Raw genomic sequence first — 16,876 nt, 5'->3', positions numbered from 1 at the left:
CCAGACCCCTCAAGTTTCGACCAAGTTTTAAATCATCCAATTTTAAACAATGAGTTCCGTTCCCTGGACAAAAGGAGGCTGCTGTCCCGTCCTGCTCATGCTCCTGGGCTTCTCACTCACAGGGACAGGGTCTCGGGAGCTGCCCATCCACAGAATCTGCTGCAAGCCCGGCCACCGGCTCCCTGCCACCTCCTGAGAACACGGCCCCCCCGGCCCCTCCCACCCCCCGCCATCAGCTTCCCTCTTCAGTGGAAAGAAAGAGAATTTTTAGACTCTACTGAGTGCGGGAGGCAGGGATGAGGTCCCTCCACCAGAACCATGTCCCTTCTGTCCCGGAACAACCCCAGGGAGGGGCTGAGGGTGGCGCAGAGCGGGGGGATGTCCCACAAAGGGGACGTCACGGGAGGCCCGCCCTCTGGATGGGCCCCCTCCTCCCGGGCCACCGGGAGCCCTGTCCCTTCCAGAAGGGCCTGCTGCATCTGGCACGCTGGCCTCCTGAAGGGCAGGGCCCCTCGAGCACACGAGCCCGAGGGGGTGTCTTTCTGAGCGGCCCGGGGAGGTGGGGCAGCAGGAGGGCAGCCAGAGGACACGGCTGCCTGGCTGAATGGAGGGATTAGGGGTGGAGGGGAGGGTGGAGGGGAGGGGGGAGGGACGGGCATCCTGACTTCACAGCGGCCCAGACGGCGGCAAACGTGCACTGGAAACGCCAGCTCTGTGGGCCACCCTGGGACCACGATGCCTGGGGTCAGCCTTCTAGGAAGGCGTCAGAGGGACGGTGGGGGGGGAGCGAGGGGGCCGTGCAAACTCCAGCACCTGTGTCCCCACAGGCACGGGAGACTTCGGAAAAGCTGCAGCCCTTGCCCTCCCAGGGGATCATCAGACCGTAACTTTTCATTTTAAAAGCATATTCAACATGGTAATAACATCACCTTCTTTCCAAGACTGGTTTAAAAAGGCCGACGGGACGCAAAACCTCTGTGCACCCGTCAGACGGGCTACGAGAAAGATGACGGCGAGGACGTGGGACACTAGGACACCTGCTGCTGGCGGGGGGGGGGCCGCTGGCGGGGGGGCCACGTGGGAGCAGCCTGGAGGCGGCTCCTCCAGCCCCAGCCGAGCCTTCGGAGGAGGCGGCCCCGGCCAACACCCTGACTGCACCCTCCCGAGAACCGCCCAGCTAAGCTGTTCCTGAACCCTGGTCCACACAAATTAGGAGGTAATAAACGTCTGTTGCTCTAAGCTGCTAAATTTGGGGTAATTTGTTACAGGACAGTGAATAACGAACACGTCCCAAAGTGTCACCTGTGCTCCCGATGCTCCTGGCCTTTGCACACACTGCTCTCTACCTGCCACGCCCCTTGCACTCTGACCTTTCCACCCAGCTTATCACCCCTCAGGGTTCAACAGAATTGTCACGTCCTCAGTGAATCCTGAACACCATCCCCACGACACCAGAGTTGGCCCCGCCCTGTGGCACGTGGCCCCGGCACGTGGCTCCGTTAGGCTCCAGGCCTGTCCCCCATAGGCAGCCGAGGGCCAGGCACCCGGACACAGCCAGCGACGGCCAGGAGAGCCACCGCTGAGGGTGTCATCTCAGCGGGATGAGGGTAAAAAAAAAGTGTTTCTCAACAAACATTTAAACCCAGAAGCACCCATTCTTTCCTCCAAATGATGGGGAAGCATGAGGACTTGCTGATGGGAGGCCCCACCTTCCTCTCTCCCCACGGACGAGCCGAGGGGAGCCGCCGACCCACCTGGATGAGAGCCAACACCTTGTCCTGCACGATGGTCGGGGGGTTGCTCTTGGGAGAGATGATTTTGACCAGGACGCCGTCGATGAAATCCCGGTTGGCCACGAGGACGTGGAAGCGGTGGCCACAGTTCTTCACGCACGTCTCCAGCACCTGATGCGGGCGGGATGGAAACAGAGGTCACCCCCAGGGGCCGAGGAGACGCTGCCCCCTCTCCCCACTGCCGACCATCCTGCCGACGGGCTCCTCCAGAGGCAATCCGGCAGGACACAGGTGGCCCCTTGCTGGCTGGGGTCTCTGGGCCTGCACAGCAGTCGGGCGGCACCGGATCCACACGAGAAGGGTACTGGGGTCTCAGCGGGGTCAAAACGACCAAGCATCCCTGGAAACGAGCCTCTGGGTTGGTGGCGACAGCCCATGGACTCAGGCCCTCCCGGGCGGAGGCCACTGGAGCAACCTGCACTGCTGGTGAGTTACTGGACCTGGTCGTGAGGAGGGGAATGCCCCACATGGCCGCACAACCCTGCTTCCACAACTGAGACCGGCAGTGACCCGGGTCTCCCACCCCTATACGCGGTTTGTGGCCTTGGCCACATTCGAATCAACTCTGCCCCTCCTTCCTCGTCTGGAAGAATAAGTTACACAGGCCTCGGCCACTAGAAAAGCACAGCGCTTGTGGGTTCTGACCAATGGCCAGCGCGGGCTTGAATCTCAGGTCCGCTTTCAGGGCCAGTCTGTCTGAGCTCAGCTTCCCCGCCTGCAAAGTGGGCGCGAGTGCCCCGCTGCAGGGCTGCAGTTAGGGTGAGCGTGTCTGAAGCGCAGACCTGCCTGGCGGGCCAGTGCAGGAGGACGTGTCACGGGGTTACTGTCCTGGGCCCCCACCGCACGAGCGAGGGGCCTTGAGCTCACAGCACCCACTGGAGGGTCCCTCCAGCCTCGCAGGCAGCTCTCCGGACCCGGTAGCTCTCTGGAAACCCCCTGACCCGGACGATGAGCTGGCCCCTCCCACGCTGGCACCCAGGCCACAGCTGGCTGGTGGGGGCTGCCTCCACGGAAGGACATCACCAGCATCAGGGGACACTGCTGGCCGCCTTGCTTGTCCTCATTCGCCTAAACTAACTGACCACTGGTGACCCCATGCAGCCACTCCCCGGGGCTAGGGTCGGACAACGGGGCTTTCCCTGGACAAAGCTCGGTCACGGAGAAAGTTCCTAACAGTGATGTTAGGACGCGACTGCATGGCTGACCCAGGGGAGACCCTTTCACGTCGTACGTAATTTCACTCCATCCTCACAACTCATTCACCCTTTTTAAGTGGAGGCTGTTATCCCCTTTTTTTTTCAGAGTTAAAAGGCTTAGAAGGTGAAGAAAGTGGTGTAGGTACAAATTGCTGGTCAGGCCAGAAGCAGGACAGGACCCCCTGCAGCCTCCTCTAAGCCTCCGCCCGCCCTGAGGCGCAGGGCCACCCTCCTCCAAGATCAGTGAGTGGCTCAGACAACAGGCAACCTCTGCCACGCTCTCGTTCCCTCATTCGGTCCTTAAAATGCCCTGGACAGAGGCAGTGGGGCCGCCCGGCAGAGCAGGAGCTGTGGAAGAGCCCCCCGGCTGGCAAGCCCGCTGCAGGCTGCTCTGCCAAAAAGGCAAATCTGTCGCTGTGGGTTGTTGGGCCTGAAGCACGGTGGGAATTTTCCTGAATGCAGCTAAGGCCCGCGGAGTAGGCAAACGGCGCCTCCAAGCAATCAGAACCACACTAATGCCTGAGCAGGAAGCCCCAGACCTCTGACCAACTCCCCTTGGTGGGGGCAGATATGAAGTTAAAAGGCCCTCAGGAAGCGGGAGGACTGTGATGGATGAACAGGGTTAGTTCAAGGACAAGACAGAGAAGCCACAAGAGTAGACGTGAGCCCGGGCAGTGTGTGCCAGGCTGGGCCTCCAGCGGACGAAAAATGGGTCTGCACCTTTCACAAATCTCCCAAAGGCATCACAGGATTTGCAGCAAAGGCCTGACCACATCAAAATAAATAAATACTTAGGAATAAATCTAACCAAGGAGGTGACCTGTTACAGTTTCTATTAGAGGAACATGTCGTGGCCTGGTTTTTGCCACATTTGAAAAAATGTTAGATTTCAAGACAGAAATAACACCTGAAGTTGTCCCTTTTAATTTTCTGACATCTGAAAGATGGGCAAAAATCTGGTCTGTCCCTTCCTGAAAGGAGTCACTTGCTGACTTTCCCTAGACCCTCTGCGGCGATGTTCAGTTTTTATCCCATGATCCAGTCAGCACCTCACTAGCTGTGAAGTCTGGGCAAACCTCTGGCCTCTGGGCCTCTCCGAGCCTCAGTTTCTGCATCCGTAAAAGCGGAGGATGAAACCTATTTGGGAAGGTTTCTGGAAGCATTTGAGTTAACATCTGAAGAGCTAGCCTAGTCTCGGGCAGGTGCTCGGTGGAAGTCGGCACTTTTACAAGGAGGAAGCTGAGCCCTAGAGAAGCAGCTGGCCTCAGTGCCTCACAGCAGGCTGCTGGCCACCGGGGACCCACGCCCAGGCCTCTGGCTTCTCTGCTCTGGGCTTCCGCACCGGACAACACTGCCCGTGCCGCGTCCCTGCTGGCTCACCCGTCTCAGAGGGTGGAAACAGCGGGGCGGCAGCAGGAGGCACAGCTACCCCTAGCAGCGCTCACTCCAGGCTGTGCCCCAGCTGCGGCTCCCGGATGCTCTCCCACCCCGGGGGAGGGCAGGGGGGCACTCACCGTCAGCGCCAGCATCACCTCTCGGTAGTTCCGGTTCCCGTTGAGCCGCTTCTTCAGGGCTCGAATGGCATCCTTTGGCCTGGAGAATAGACATATGCAGATGTTGCCAATCCCACCGGGGCCCCAGCCTACAGAGTCAGGGCCACTCGTGCCAACTAGCATGTACACGAGGTTACTTGCTACCACCTGTTTGTAAATGTGAAAGACTGGAAACAAACGAAATGTCCATCAGTGTGAATCAGGTTGAATTGAATTGTGTTTATCCATACAACGGAGTACTATGCAGCTGCACAGAAGAATAAAGACACTCTTAACGCACCAAAGATACAGACTAGCGTCGTCTGCAGAGCAGGGCAGAGGGGATGCAGCCATGTGAGTTACAAGAGGACAAGGAATGCCCAGCGCACACATCTTTGCCAGGAGGGGACCCTGGAGGGAGCCGCCCCGGGGAGGGCGCCAGGGCCGAGGAGGAGGGGCTGTTCCCCAGGTCGCAGGCTGCAGCCCTCTTAAATTCCACATCACGTGCGAGTATGATTTACCCAGAACAATAACCAGCCTGCCGCTGGTGGGTTCACTGAAGGGAACCCGCCAGAGAAACACAGGCGAGAACGGCCAGGTCCCTGTGCAGACCTGGATGTCCAGGTTCTAGGCTCTGCGGAACTCCTTTTTCCCTGAGAAAACTGAAGTCAGTCTGCTCAAAACCCTGGGAGTTGTGTGTTTTAGGTACCAGATCTGAGCCTGCTTCCGGGGGCCCTGTAGGCAGAGCTGCAGGGGCCTCCAGCTGACAACAGCTCCGTCACGCCGGCTGTCTGCTCCCAGTACACACGCCTCCTGAAACCACAGCCACGCTGGGAGGCGGGTCTCCAGCCAGCCCCTGAGGGCATCTCCTAGGCACAGTGCCCGTGTCTAAGGGTCCCCAGGCGCCCATGGCCCGCTCTGGGGAGCCCCACCCTCTGCTATCACAAGTGGGCTCCTGCCACCCACCCATCAGCAGGCCAGCATAATCTGGGTCTTTCCTAAAGTGAAGGTTCATAAATCGGGGCCTCCTATTCCGACAGTTTGGAAATACAATCTATTTACCAGGACTTCCCTGGTGGCACAGTGGTTAAGAATCCGCCTGCCAATGCAGGGGACACAGGTTTGAGCTCTGGTCTGGGAAGATCCCACATGCCGCAGAGCAACTAAGCCCATGCGCCACAACTACTGAGCCTGTGCTCTAGAGCCCGTGCTTCACAACAAGAGAAGTCACCGCAATGAGAAGCCCGCGCACTGCAAAGAAGAGTAGCCCCCGCTCGCTGCAACTAGAGAAAGCCTGCGCGCAGAAACAAAGACAAAAAAAAAAAATCCTCTCAAGAAGTGCGTGAGGGAGCTGGGGAAGGAGAGGGGAGCAGCTCTGCCAATCAGCCCAATTTCAACAGAAACAGACAGAAGCAAGGCGAGGCTTCTAGAAGGAATAAACAGACCCGAGTCACCTGAAGCATGGCTTCCCCGTGGGACTTCTCGGCTCCCTGGGGAGGGGTCCCTGCCAGGTGTGTTTGCAGTGTGGCTGCAGTTCCCAAACGGGGGTGCTGATTTCTGCAAACATGGGACTTGACAGGCTCTCGGCTTCGAGGACTTTGTGGCCTGGGGCTGGTGAAGGTCAGCAGCCGCCGGCTAGGAGCGGGGACTGATTTCCTCTGTCTCAAAGGCCCCGCCGAGCACGCTCTATCCCTCCTCTTGAACTCCACGGGGCACTACATGGGAAGAGCCTCCCAGGGCTCTGCTCACTTGTGACTCACGGAGCTCCCGGGTTGGGGCGGCATGCGGTGGCGGGAAATCAGAGAGGCCGCAGGCTCCCGCGTTAGAGAGAAAGTGAAAATCCACCGAAAATCCATCAGGGAAGTGCTGCTTGAGAGGCACTGGGGAGCACCAAAGCGAGTATTTCTCTCTCCCCCCGGGGAAGCAGCCTCGGAGACAGAATCAAAGTCCTGTCAGAGGACCCGCACAGCAGCCGATCAGACGCAGAGCAGGAAACTGGGAGAGGGGAGTGGGGTGCTGGAGCCCAGCAGAGCAGGAAAGGGCCCCAAGCAGGGGGAGAGGTCGGGGCCGCGGGAGCTGGACCCCAGACCCAGAAGAGACCTTCTCTCTGGTCATCCTGAGCCCACCTTGTCCTTCGGCTCCAGAACTGCCACCTCTGAGCTGCTTCCCACTTACACCCCAGGGGGGCGCTGCTGCGCCCCGCCCACCCTGGACACCTCCTCTCCTCCGGCCGCCCCCTCCCAGCTGTTCCCTTGCCCCGCTGCATTTATCCGGGGCTACCCCAGTTTAGAGGCTGGGGCACAAAGAGTCCATGAGCTGGGGAAGGTCCAAGAGGGTCATGAAAACGACCAGGTCAGGGGATCCTCACCAGAGCCGCACGTCAGAATTGCCTGAAGGGCATTTACCAAATCCACATGCCTGCCGCACCTAACTAGGCGGGTCTGGGTGAGGCCCGGTAAACAGGGTCTAAAACATCCCGGGGAGGTTACCTAGCCAGGGCACTCCTGCCTAGTGACCAAGGGTCCAGGGCACGAGGGGCAGCCATGCAAGGCCCCAGGCCGGAGGTGACCCCAGCCTGGGCGTTGGGGCGAGCCCAGGGAGGGGCCTGCAGGACAGCTCACCCGATCGGCGCCCAGCAGGACCGTCTCCCAGAGGCGGGCTCCGAATAAATAAAGGAAGCGCAGACAGAGCTCCCGTGCTGGAGCCTTAGCCCCTCCTCATTAAAATGGTCTGGCCCTGCCCTGTCGGGCTGGAGGGCGCTGCCTGAGCTGGTGTGGGCCGGGCACAGGGCGGGGCAGTGAAGCCACGAGGGAGCCACTGCCGGGGCCCACTTTATACCCGAGCGGACCGAGACGGGAGGGGATCCCACCCAGGGTCACCCAGGCCCCTGGTCCCTCTCTCCTGCCCTGCCATCCACCCACCTTGCCCGCTGACCCCTGGGCGGCTGCTGGACCCCACCTGGATGCCCCTCCCCAGGAGCCTGGCACTGGCCTCCCTCGTGCAGCCCATGTCGCCCTGGGTCACGACCCCCTTCATCCTCAGGCCGTGAGTCCCCAGGGACTTTGCCCACTTATTCTCTTACCTCACGAATGTGTCCAGGTGGTGGGGACGTGGCCGTAAGGAAGACAGATGCCTGCCTCAGGGAGCTCGGGGCCCGGGGCTTTGGGGGCGAGGCAGACACTCCCTCCCCCACACATCAAAACACGCGAGTTTGAGCTGTGATGAGCCCAAGTACAATACGGGCTGTGAGGGGATCACACAAGGGGGGCTTATCTGCGGGGCGTCGGGACAGGGAGAGGGCAGGCTGCAGGCTTCCTCTCATTCAGGAAGAGGCCGACAGCAGAGGCCAGGACCCTCCCTCGACAAGGCAGGGGGAGGGGCTGGGCTCCAGCCCCCATGGGACGAGGACGCTCCGTTCCGACACATGTGCACGTCCCGCGCTTCCTGGGGACCCGCAAGCTGGGCATGAGAGTGGGAGGTTCACGGAACCAAAAGACCAGCGGGGCCAGAGAGACGCCAGGAAGGCCCGTGGGTGAGGGAGGAGCTCGGTGTGGCAGACAGAGGGGCGGGCGACATGGGAAAGGGAGCTGGAGTGCCCGGCCCGGCGGGTGACCCAGAGGAAAGCTCAGCCGGCCGGCCTGAGCCACCTTCCAGCCTCTGGTTCAGACGCCCCCCCCGCCGCACTTCCCACTTCCTCCCCTCTGCACCCATGGCCTCGGCCGCCCGTCCAGCACCCACCTCGGCCTCCAGAGGCCGCGCCCCACCCGTGGGCTCAATAAACGTGGACAGCTGGACCCATGAGCGTCTGAGGGGCGGGGGGCGGGGCGGGCAGGAAGGAGCCCGGGGGCTGCGGGCTTAAAATGCCTTCTCCCCAACACATCCCGTCTCCTGCCAGGACCGAGCTGGTCGCCTGCAGCTCCCCTCCCAGAGGGCTCCCAACCTGCTGCCCCCAGGGTGGCCAAGCCCTCCACCCCTCCCGCCAGCGTCGCCTCTGAAGGGCTTGAACCTTAGCTGAACCTCTGACCCGGCCTGCTGGGCCTTGGGTTGCAGCTGCCCCGAACCTTGGATTATCTATCCTGTCTCTCCTCTCAGGTCCACAGTGCAAATTCCACCGGCTCCACCTTCAGAAATGCTCAGACTCTCATGGCTTCTCACCCCCTCTACTGCCACCCCGGTCGAAGCTGCCATCGCTTCACACCAGGGTGATCGTGACAGCCCCAGCCCGGCCGTCCTGGGCACGGCAGCCAGCGTGGTCCCTAAAATGAACCTCAGGGACTTCCCTGGTGGTCCAGTGGCTAAGACTCTATGCTCCCAATGCAGGGGACCCAGGTTCAATCCCTGGTCAGGGAACTAGATCCTGCATGCCGCAACTAAGAGTCCACATGCTGCAGCTAAAGATCCCGAGTGCTGCAATTAAGACCTGGCAGAGGGCTTCCCTGGTGGCGCAGTGGTTGAGAATCTGCCTGCCAATGCAGGGGACACAGGTTCGAGCCCTGGTCTGGGAAGATCCCACATGCCACGGAGCAACTAGGCCCGTGAGCCACAATTACTGAGCCCGTGCGTCTGGAGCCTGTGCTCCGCAACAAGAGAGGCCGCGATAGTGAGAGGCCCGCGCACCGCGATGAAGAGCGGCCCCCACTTGCCACAACTAGAGAAAGCCCCCACACAGAAACGAAGACCCAACACAGCCATAAATAAATAAATAAATAAATTTAAAAAAAAAAAAAAAAAGACCTGGCGGAGCCAGATAAATCCAAAAAAAAAAAAAACTATAAAAAAAAATAAAATGGGGACTTCCCTAGTGGTCCAGTGGTAAAGAATCCGCCCTACAATGCAGGGGACGTGGGTTCGATCTCTGGTCAGGGAGCTAAGATCCCACATGCCGCGGGGCAACTAAGCCCGCCGCCTCAACTAGAGCCCGCGTGCCACAAACTACAGAGCCCACACCACAACTACAGGAGAGAAAACCCGCGCGTCACAACTAGAGAGAAGCCCACGCACCACAAGGAAATATCCTGCATGCCTCAATTGAGACTTGATGCAGCCAAAAATAAATTAAATAAATAAATAAATCATAAATAAATCTTTAAAAATAAATAAATAAGATGAACCTCAGACCAAGTGGAAGCCAGGGTCCCTGCCTGGATCCCGGCCCCCCGGCCCCGCTGCTGTCCCTCAAACACGACAGACCCCCTCTGTCCTGGGACCATGCGCTGGGAAGCCCTTCCCTGGCCTGGGCCTCACACCTCCGCCCCTCGAGCCACCTGGGCCAGGCCCTCCTGGGTGACTTGTTCACAAGCACTCACCCCCAGCTCTTCCTCCCCAGCCGTGTCACCAGCTGAGCAGGGTGTGTGGTAACTGTCCTGCTCATGGCGCAGGGGAGGGACTCCGTCTGTCCCGTCCCTGCTGTGCCCTCAGTACTCGCTCTGGGACCCGGCATGAGGTGGTCACTCAGGACATGTTTGTTGAATGAAGGCAGGGCCAACCGTCAGTGGCTGGTCCCCAGCCTCCACGTGGCAAGGCCAGTAAGGGCAGCGCCAAGGCCAGGGCTGCCCAGGTCTGGAGATGGTTTAAGAGGGTGTGGCTACCGTAAATTCCATTTTTATGGTGTGGACAGAGGGCCACACACCGACTAATTTGGAAGCAGTACACATGGAATGTACCTGTGATGCAGAAGAGGACGTAAATACAGCAGCAAGAACAGGCCCAGCAGCGCAGGGGTGGGGGGGCCTGGGCCTCGCAAGCCTTCCCCGCGCCCCGCCTTCCACTACACACCCCGGGGGCCTCTCCCTCCTGGGGCTCCAGCCAGTCCCCAGGGCTGCGGACGGCGGGAGGAGGTGGGGATCGGGCTGCAGGGGACCCGGAAGCCGAGCAACGTCATTCCCCTTGTGATTGAAAGAGGCGGTCACTGCTCTGACTCTGAGCGGGCGGGCGGGCGGTGGATGGAGGGGTGAGGGAATGAGGAGCACCACTTGTCAGATGTCAGGGCAACAGGCTGGACACAGACCGACTCGAGTGGCCCGCCACCCGCCTGCCCCGGGCGGGGGACACGCACCCTTCCTCCGTCTCGTTGATGATGTCGCAGATCTCCATGTTCAACGTCCAGTCCTCGCTCTGTAGGGAGCCGTCTGTAGCCTTTTCTGCAAATTCAGAAAGAAAACTGGCTTACACTTCTCCTGGAATAAGGACCCCGGCAGGAAAGAGGAGGGACCCGGACCCACCCCACTCCCCCACCAAGCAGACGGGCTGAGCCGACAGCGGCTCTGGGTGCTGCTCCCACGAGAATACCTGGGAAGGGGGCCGGGGGCTGACTCCTAACGCTGCCCTTCATTCACCAAACTCCCATGAGCTAGAACTCTTACAAGAAAACGCAGGGGAAAGGCTTCATGACATCCGGTGTGGCAACGATTTCACTCATGGACGTGACACCAAAAGCACAGGCAACAGAAGAAAAAATAGATAAACTGGACTGCACAAAAGATTTAAAACTTTCTGTGCATTAAAGGACACAATCAACAGAGTAAAAACGGAGTGACCTACGGAATGTTAGGAAATATTTGCGAATCTGAGAAGGAGTTAGTATCCTTTAGAATAAATAAAGAAGACCTGAACAGACATTTCTCCAAAAAAGATATACAAATGGCCAAAAAGTCCATGAAAAAAGAAGTGTTAAATATCACTAGTCATTAGGGAAATGCAAATCAAAACAACAATGAGATACCACCTCACACCAACTAGGATGGCTGCTATCAAAAAACACAGAAAATAGGGACTTCCCTGGTGGTCCAGTGGGTAAGACTCTGCGCTCCCAATGCAGGGGGCCCAGGTTCGATCCCTGGTGGGGGAACTAGATCCCACATGCGTGACACAACTAAGAAGCCCACATGCCGCAACTAAAAGATCCCTCGTGCCACAACGAAGATCCAGTGCAGCCATAAATAAATAAATAAAATATATATTTAAAAAAACCAGAAAATAACAAGTGCTGGAGAGGATGTGGAGAAACTGCTTGTGCACTGTTGGTGGGAATGGAAAATGATATAGCCCTTATAAGAAATACGGCAGGTCCTCAAATTATCAAAAAGAGAACTACCATATGATCCAGAAATTCCACTTTTGGGTATACACCCAAAAGAGTTGAAAGTAGGATCTCAAAGAGATATTTTCACACTCATGTTCACAGCAGCATTATTCACAATAGCCAGGAAGCAACCCAGGTGTCCAGCCACAGATGATGGATAAACAAAATGTGGTAGGTTCACAAAATGGAATATTATTCAGCCTTAAAAAGGAAGGAAAAAAAAAAAAAAAAAAAAAAAGGAAGGAAATTCTGACACCTGCTCCAACATGAATAGAACCTCAAGGATATTGTGCTGAGTGAAATAAGCCAGACACAAGAAGATAAATACTGTATGATTCCACTTATTTGAGCTTCCTAAAGTAGTCAAATTCATAGAGAGAAAGTAGAACGGTGGGTGCCACAGGCTGGGGGAAGGAGGTGGTGAGTTGCTGTTGAATGGGGACAGAGCTTCAGTTTTGCAAGACGAAAAAGGTCTAGAGAGTGGTTGCACGACAGTGTGAATGTATTTAACACTTAAAAATGGTGAAGATGGCCAATTTTGTTATGTGTGTTTTAACACAATTAAAAATTAAAAAAAAAAAAAATCCCCCTAAGGTAGGCATGATTCTCTCCCACATTTAGAAAGAAGGAAGTGAGGCTCAGAGGTGGGGTCCTTGGCCGGGATCACATAGCTGAGTTGGTGGCACTGACATGCGGTCTCAGGTCTGTCTGTCTCTAACACCTAGGCATTTGCTGATATGGCCTCAGCAGTTAGCAAAGGCGAGTTTGGACCCAGCGTTGGGATCTTAACTGAATTCCAAGCCTGCCCCATCCTAACTACACAGTTCTCGAGAGGGAGACCATCACCACCCTTTCAACAAAAGCTTCAAACAACCCGCACTTCCACTGACGCTCCATAAGAACCCCACGACCTCTGTACGTGTTGGAAGTGGCCTTGTTTTACTGGAGGCAGCTGCGGAGAAGGGACGCTCGTTTTGTACACAACACCCTGGAACTCACACGCCCAAACGAAGGCTGTCCTTACAAGCGGTGAGCACACACTCCAAACAGCTACTGCTGCAAACATCTGTGCGACAGCCTTCAGTCTGCGTGGAAAACGCCTCACTGCTTTAATTTTTACCAAAAAGGCTATATCCCCAACCTTTTCACCCCCTTTATTCGTCACCCTGGGCACCCAAAGACTCCCTACCCGCGAAGGAGCAAACCCGCCCCCAAGCGGTGAGAGTCGCCCCTGAGGAGCGGGTGCGTGCGGTGGGCTGGGCGGGGGATGGGGTCTCAACCACCAGAGCCCACGGTGCCGCCTGGCAGGAGCATTTGATCGGGGAGAGCGGGGGCAGGCACGCAGGAGGAACGGCCAAAGCACCGTCCAGTCTAGAGAAGGGAAGACCGAGGGCGGAGGCTGCTCGAGCCGAGTGGCCTGGTGAGGGGAGGGGGTTGGGGGGGGCAAGCGTCGGGACGACCCTTGCCCCCCCCAACCCCCCCCACCGGGCCACTCGGCTCTCTGAAGGGCCCTCCCCTTCAAGGTGTCCACGCCCAGAGGAGGGGACTCCCCCCGGGGTCACACATCAGGGCTGTCTGCGGCCACAAACCCAGCAGCCTCTTAATAAAGCCGCCCTGCCTGCGACCCTTCGGAGCCAGCGAAGGGACAGGCCAGCTGGTCAAGGGGCCGCCCTCCGCCGGTGGTCTGTCCGGTCACAGCACGGGCCACGGCACAGACTCGGGAAGAGAGAGCGGCAGTGGCACCGTGGCGGGGCCATGGGGACACTGTCTTGGAGGCTTAACAGAGGAAACGTTCAATCAATGAACCTCACATCCAAGTTCGGGGTAGCAGCAGAGTCCATGAACCTGCCCCTCCCCCTCCCTCCTCCACCAGCACCAGGAAGGGGGTCAAAGGCATGAGAACCCATCCTCGGGGTTAGCGCTTTGTATTCAATTACCAGGGTTCTGAGTTTTCAAGCTAAAAGATAGATACTCCTTTTGATTATAAAGAACCAACTCCCAAAGAATGCTTCTTTCTTTTCATTTTGCTGGAAATGCCACAGAAATACAGCTGTGGGTATTTGGCTCGGCTGAGACAGATGAAGGAGGTACGGCTGACAAAGGAGCTCAAATCAGTTCTCGTTTTCCTCTCCTCATAAAAGAACTCCCCCCAGCAACAGAACTGAGTTGGATGTGATTGCCCTGCAACCGTGGCCACTACCACGGGCTCCCTCCCTCCGTCCTGTCCCCAGGCCAGAGGATGCAAAGTTCAGGCTCATTTCTTTTATCATGTAAATTGTCAAAACAGAAGATAAATCCTGGTGCAACAGCAGAAACACAATGCTCCAGGGGGCAAGGGCCAAGTCGTTCCCGCCAGCTAGCCCTTGGGATGGAGAAAGATCAAAGCACCAGTGACCCGGGCTGCAAAGGGCTGACCTTTTAGAGGTCCCCGGTGATATGCTAATGACCAGGGGCTGAGCAGGCCCGGGCAGGGCAGGGCAGGGCTGGACAGGGCTGGACAGGGCTGGGCTGAGCCGGGGCAGACACAGCTCCCATTAAACCTTCAGCGTAAAGGAGTTATGTCATCCTGATGCTGTTGCCATGGCATTTTCTCCATTCAGAAAAGGCCGCCTCCTGCCCGGTGTGGGCTGGGGGCCAGGGTGCCTTGAAGGTCAACCCTGGGACTTCCCTAGTGGTCCAGTGGTTAAGTCTCCGCGCTTCCACTGCAGGGGGCACGGGTTTGACACCTGGTCGGGGGCCGCTGGACCCTGCCAGCCATGACAGTGCCCTCTCCCAGCACGGCTTTTCTCCAGCAGCCCACCCCTCACCCCTCCCACGCAGTGGGAAATCCCAGGCGGTCCTGCTGCGAGGAGCCTCCAGACCCAGTGGCTTGGTTTCTTGGCTGCGGACGTCCACACTCTGACGTGAAATGGAGCAACTTCAGAAGCAGCCAGCACCAGAAGGCAGAAGAGGGCTGGATTAGCATTTTTGCATTCAGCAACATCCGTTTGGTGAGAATGGAGGAAAAAACAGCCAAATTTTCTACCTCCCCAACAATCAAGAGTGTGAGAAGGAGCCCAGAGGTGCCGGCGCAAAGAAACAGCGCTCCGGGTTGCTTCGTGCCCGGTGTGGAGAAAGGAGGAAAGGGGGTCTGGGTGGGCAGGAAGCTCATCTGATGATACGCACCAGTGACGGAAGCAGCCTTCTGGATTCCGGATTGCTGCATGCTAGTGGGGCAGGTGGGCACAGGCCAGCCAGGGGGAATGCTACATGCTAGTGGGGCAGGTGGGCACAGGCCAGCCAGGGGGAATGCTACATGCTAGTGGGGCAGGTGGGCACAGGCCAGCCAGGGGGAAAGAAAAATCAACCCCAACACTGTACTCAGAGCCATGGCGGCCTCTTGCTCCAGATTCCTAACCTGCTTTGTGAATGTTAATTGCAGCTGGTCCTCTTCCACTGGAGAGCCTCACCCCTGCTTTATGGGATGTCCTTTTCTACGCCAGCAGGCCCCACTCCTCCCTCACCCCTCTTAAAAGGCAGATAAGGTACATCTGACCAGCCCGCAGACTACAGAGGCAGCTTCCTCTGTAACTTTAAGGCAAAATAAAACCCCGTGGTCCCCATGCCATGTACTTGAGATTGGCAGCCTGAGAAGTGCCCTGCACCGTCCTTGACCTGCGGGCAGGGACAGGGAGAAGGCCAGTCATGACCCAGTCCAGCCACAGCACTGGGGCCCCGATCCCTGGGCCCTAGTGCCACGGGGCCACGGGGAAGTGAGTGGCAACCCCGCCCCTGCCCACCAACTGTGACAGACCACGGCAAGCCCCTGTAAGCAGGGCACACAGGACAAGCCAAGCCAGGAAGAACCAGCCAGAGCTGGTGTGAAGTCCTCAGGGACTGGGTAAGCCCCTCTCCCCCACCCCGCAGCTGGAGAGGGCAGGGGGGTGGTGGTGATGGAGAACTTGCTTCCAACCTTGGCTGCAGGTGAGACACTCCTGCCTGGGTCCCGCCCTGTGCCTTCCCATCAGAACCTGTGGGCACGAGGCAGGGACAGACGTGTTCCAACAGCGCCAGGGGGCTGGGGGTCCCACCCCGGGGCAGGAACGAGACACAGCCCTCCAGCTAACAGCCACCGAGGGCTGGGCACGGGGACACAGCAGGAGGCAAGACAGACCGAGTCCCTGCCCTGCAGCTCGAGGACCCTGGCTCCAGTCCTGGCTCTGCCACGTTAACCCTGAGCTCCTGGACTCTGCTTCCCTTTTCTTCTCTGGTTCGTTCTCTAGGTGTTGTTTCCTGCCAAATGAGGTAACAGGTCCCAGTGATCTCTGATTCCCCCAGTCCCCTGCCCCACTCTGACAGTACATTGGCCTATGTTTTCTTTTCTTCTTTTTCGGTGATTTTTAAAATAACATTTATTTATTTATTTGGCTGTGCCGGGTCTTAGTTGCAGCACATGCGATCTTAGCTGTGGCACGCGGGATCTTTAGTTGCGGCACGCGGACTCTTAGTTGCGGCATGTGGAATCTAGTTCCCCGACCAGGGATTGAACCCGGGCCCCCTGCACTGGGAGCTCGGAGTCTTAACTACTGGACCACCGGGGAAGTCCCCCGTGTTTTTTTTTTTTTATTGTGGTAAAATATACATAACATAAAATTTACCATCTTAACCATTTTTAAATGCACAGCTCAGTGGCATTACGGACATGCACGTTGTGCAACCGTCATCACCATCATCTCCAGAAATTGTTCGTCCTCCCAAACTGGAACTCTGCCCCCATTAAACCCTCACTCCCATCCCCCTCCCTCGGCCGCTGGCACCCGCCCTTCTGCTTCCTGTCTTTATGAAGTTGACCCCTCTAAGTACCTCACCTAAGTGGATTCACACAACATTTGTCTCTTTTGTGCCTGGCTTATTTCATGAAGCGTAATTTCCTCAAGATTCATCCATGTTGGATGGAGCAGGTGTCAGAACGTTCTTCTTTTTCAAGGCTGAATAATAATACTCCATTGCACGTACAGACCACACTTCGTTTATTCATCTGTACGGGTTGTTTCCACCTTTTGGCTACTGTGAACGATGCTGCTATGAACGTGGGTGTGCAAATACCTGTTTCAGTCCCTGCCTTCCATTCTTTTGGGTGTATACCTAGAAGTGGGATTGGTGGTCATACGCTGATTCCATGTTTAACTTTTTGAGGAACTGCCAGACTGTTTCCCACAGCGGCTGCACCGTTTTATGCTCCCAGCAGCAGTGCACAAGTATTCCAATTTCTCCACACCCTCACCTCCTTGTTAT

At 57.5% G+C, this 16,876-nt stretch overlaps 1 protein-coding gene across 7 annotated transcripts in view; it reads right to left on the bottom strand.

The window, feature by feature from the left end:
- The window catches only part of TOM1L2 (target of myb1 like 2 membrane trafficking protein), an 81,892-nt gene that overhangs the window by 27,935 nt on the left and 37,081 nt on the right, over positions 1-16,876 (bottom strand). For all 7 annotated transcript variants that reach the window (XM_082441667.1, XM_082441668.1, XM_082441671.1 and 4 more), the window contains exons 2-4: positions 10,577-10,661; positions 4,504-4,582; positions 1,755-1,904 (exon numbers count right to left, since the gene is read on the bottom strand). In XM_082441667.1, the coding sequence (XP_082297793.1) occupies positions 1,755-1,904; positions 4,504-4,582; positions 10,577-10,661 (314 nt within the window). The remainder of the gene's footprint in view (positions 1-1,754; positions 1,905-4,503; positions 4,583-10,576; positions 10,662-16,876) is intronic.

Source organism: Balaenoptera physalus (genome assembly GCF_965194825.1).
Source record: "Balaenoptera physalus genome assembly, chromosome: 20".
Taxonomy (NCBI): domain Eukaryota; kingdom Metazoa; phylum Chordata; class Mammalia; order Artiodactyla; family Balaenopteridae; genus Balaenoptera; species Balaenoptera physalus.
Note: the sequence above shows the minus strand (reverse complement) of the source record. Positions and strands in the feature narration are given on the sequence as shown.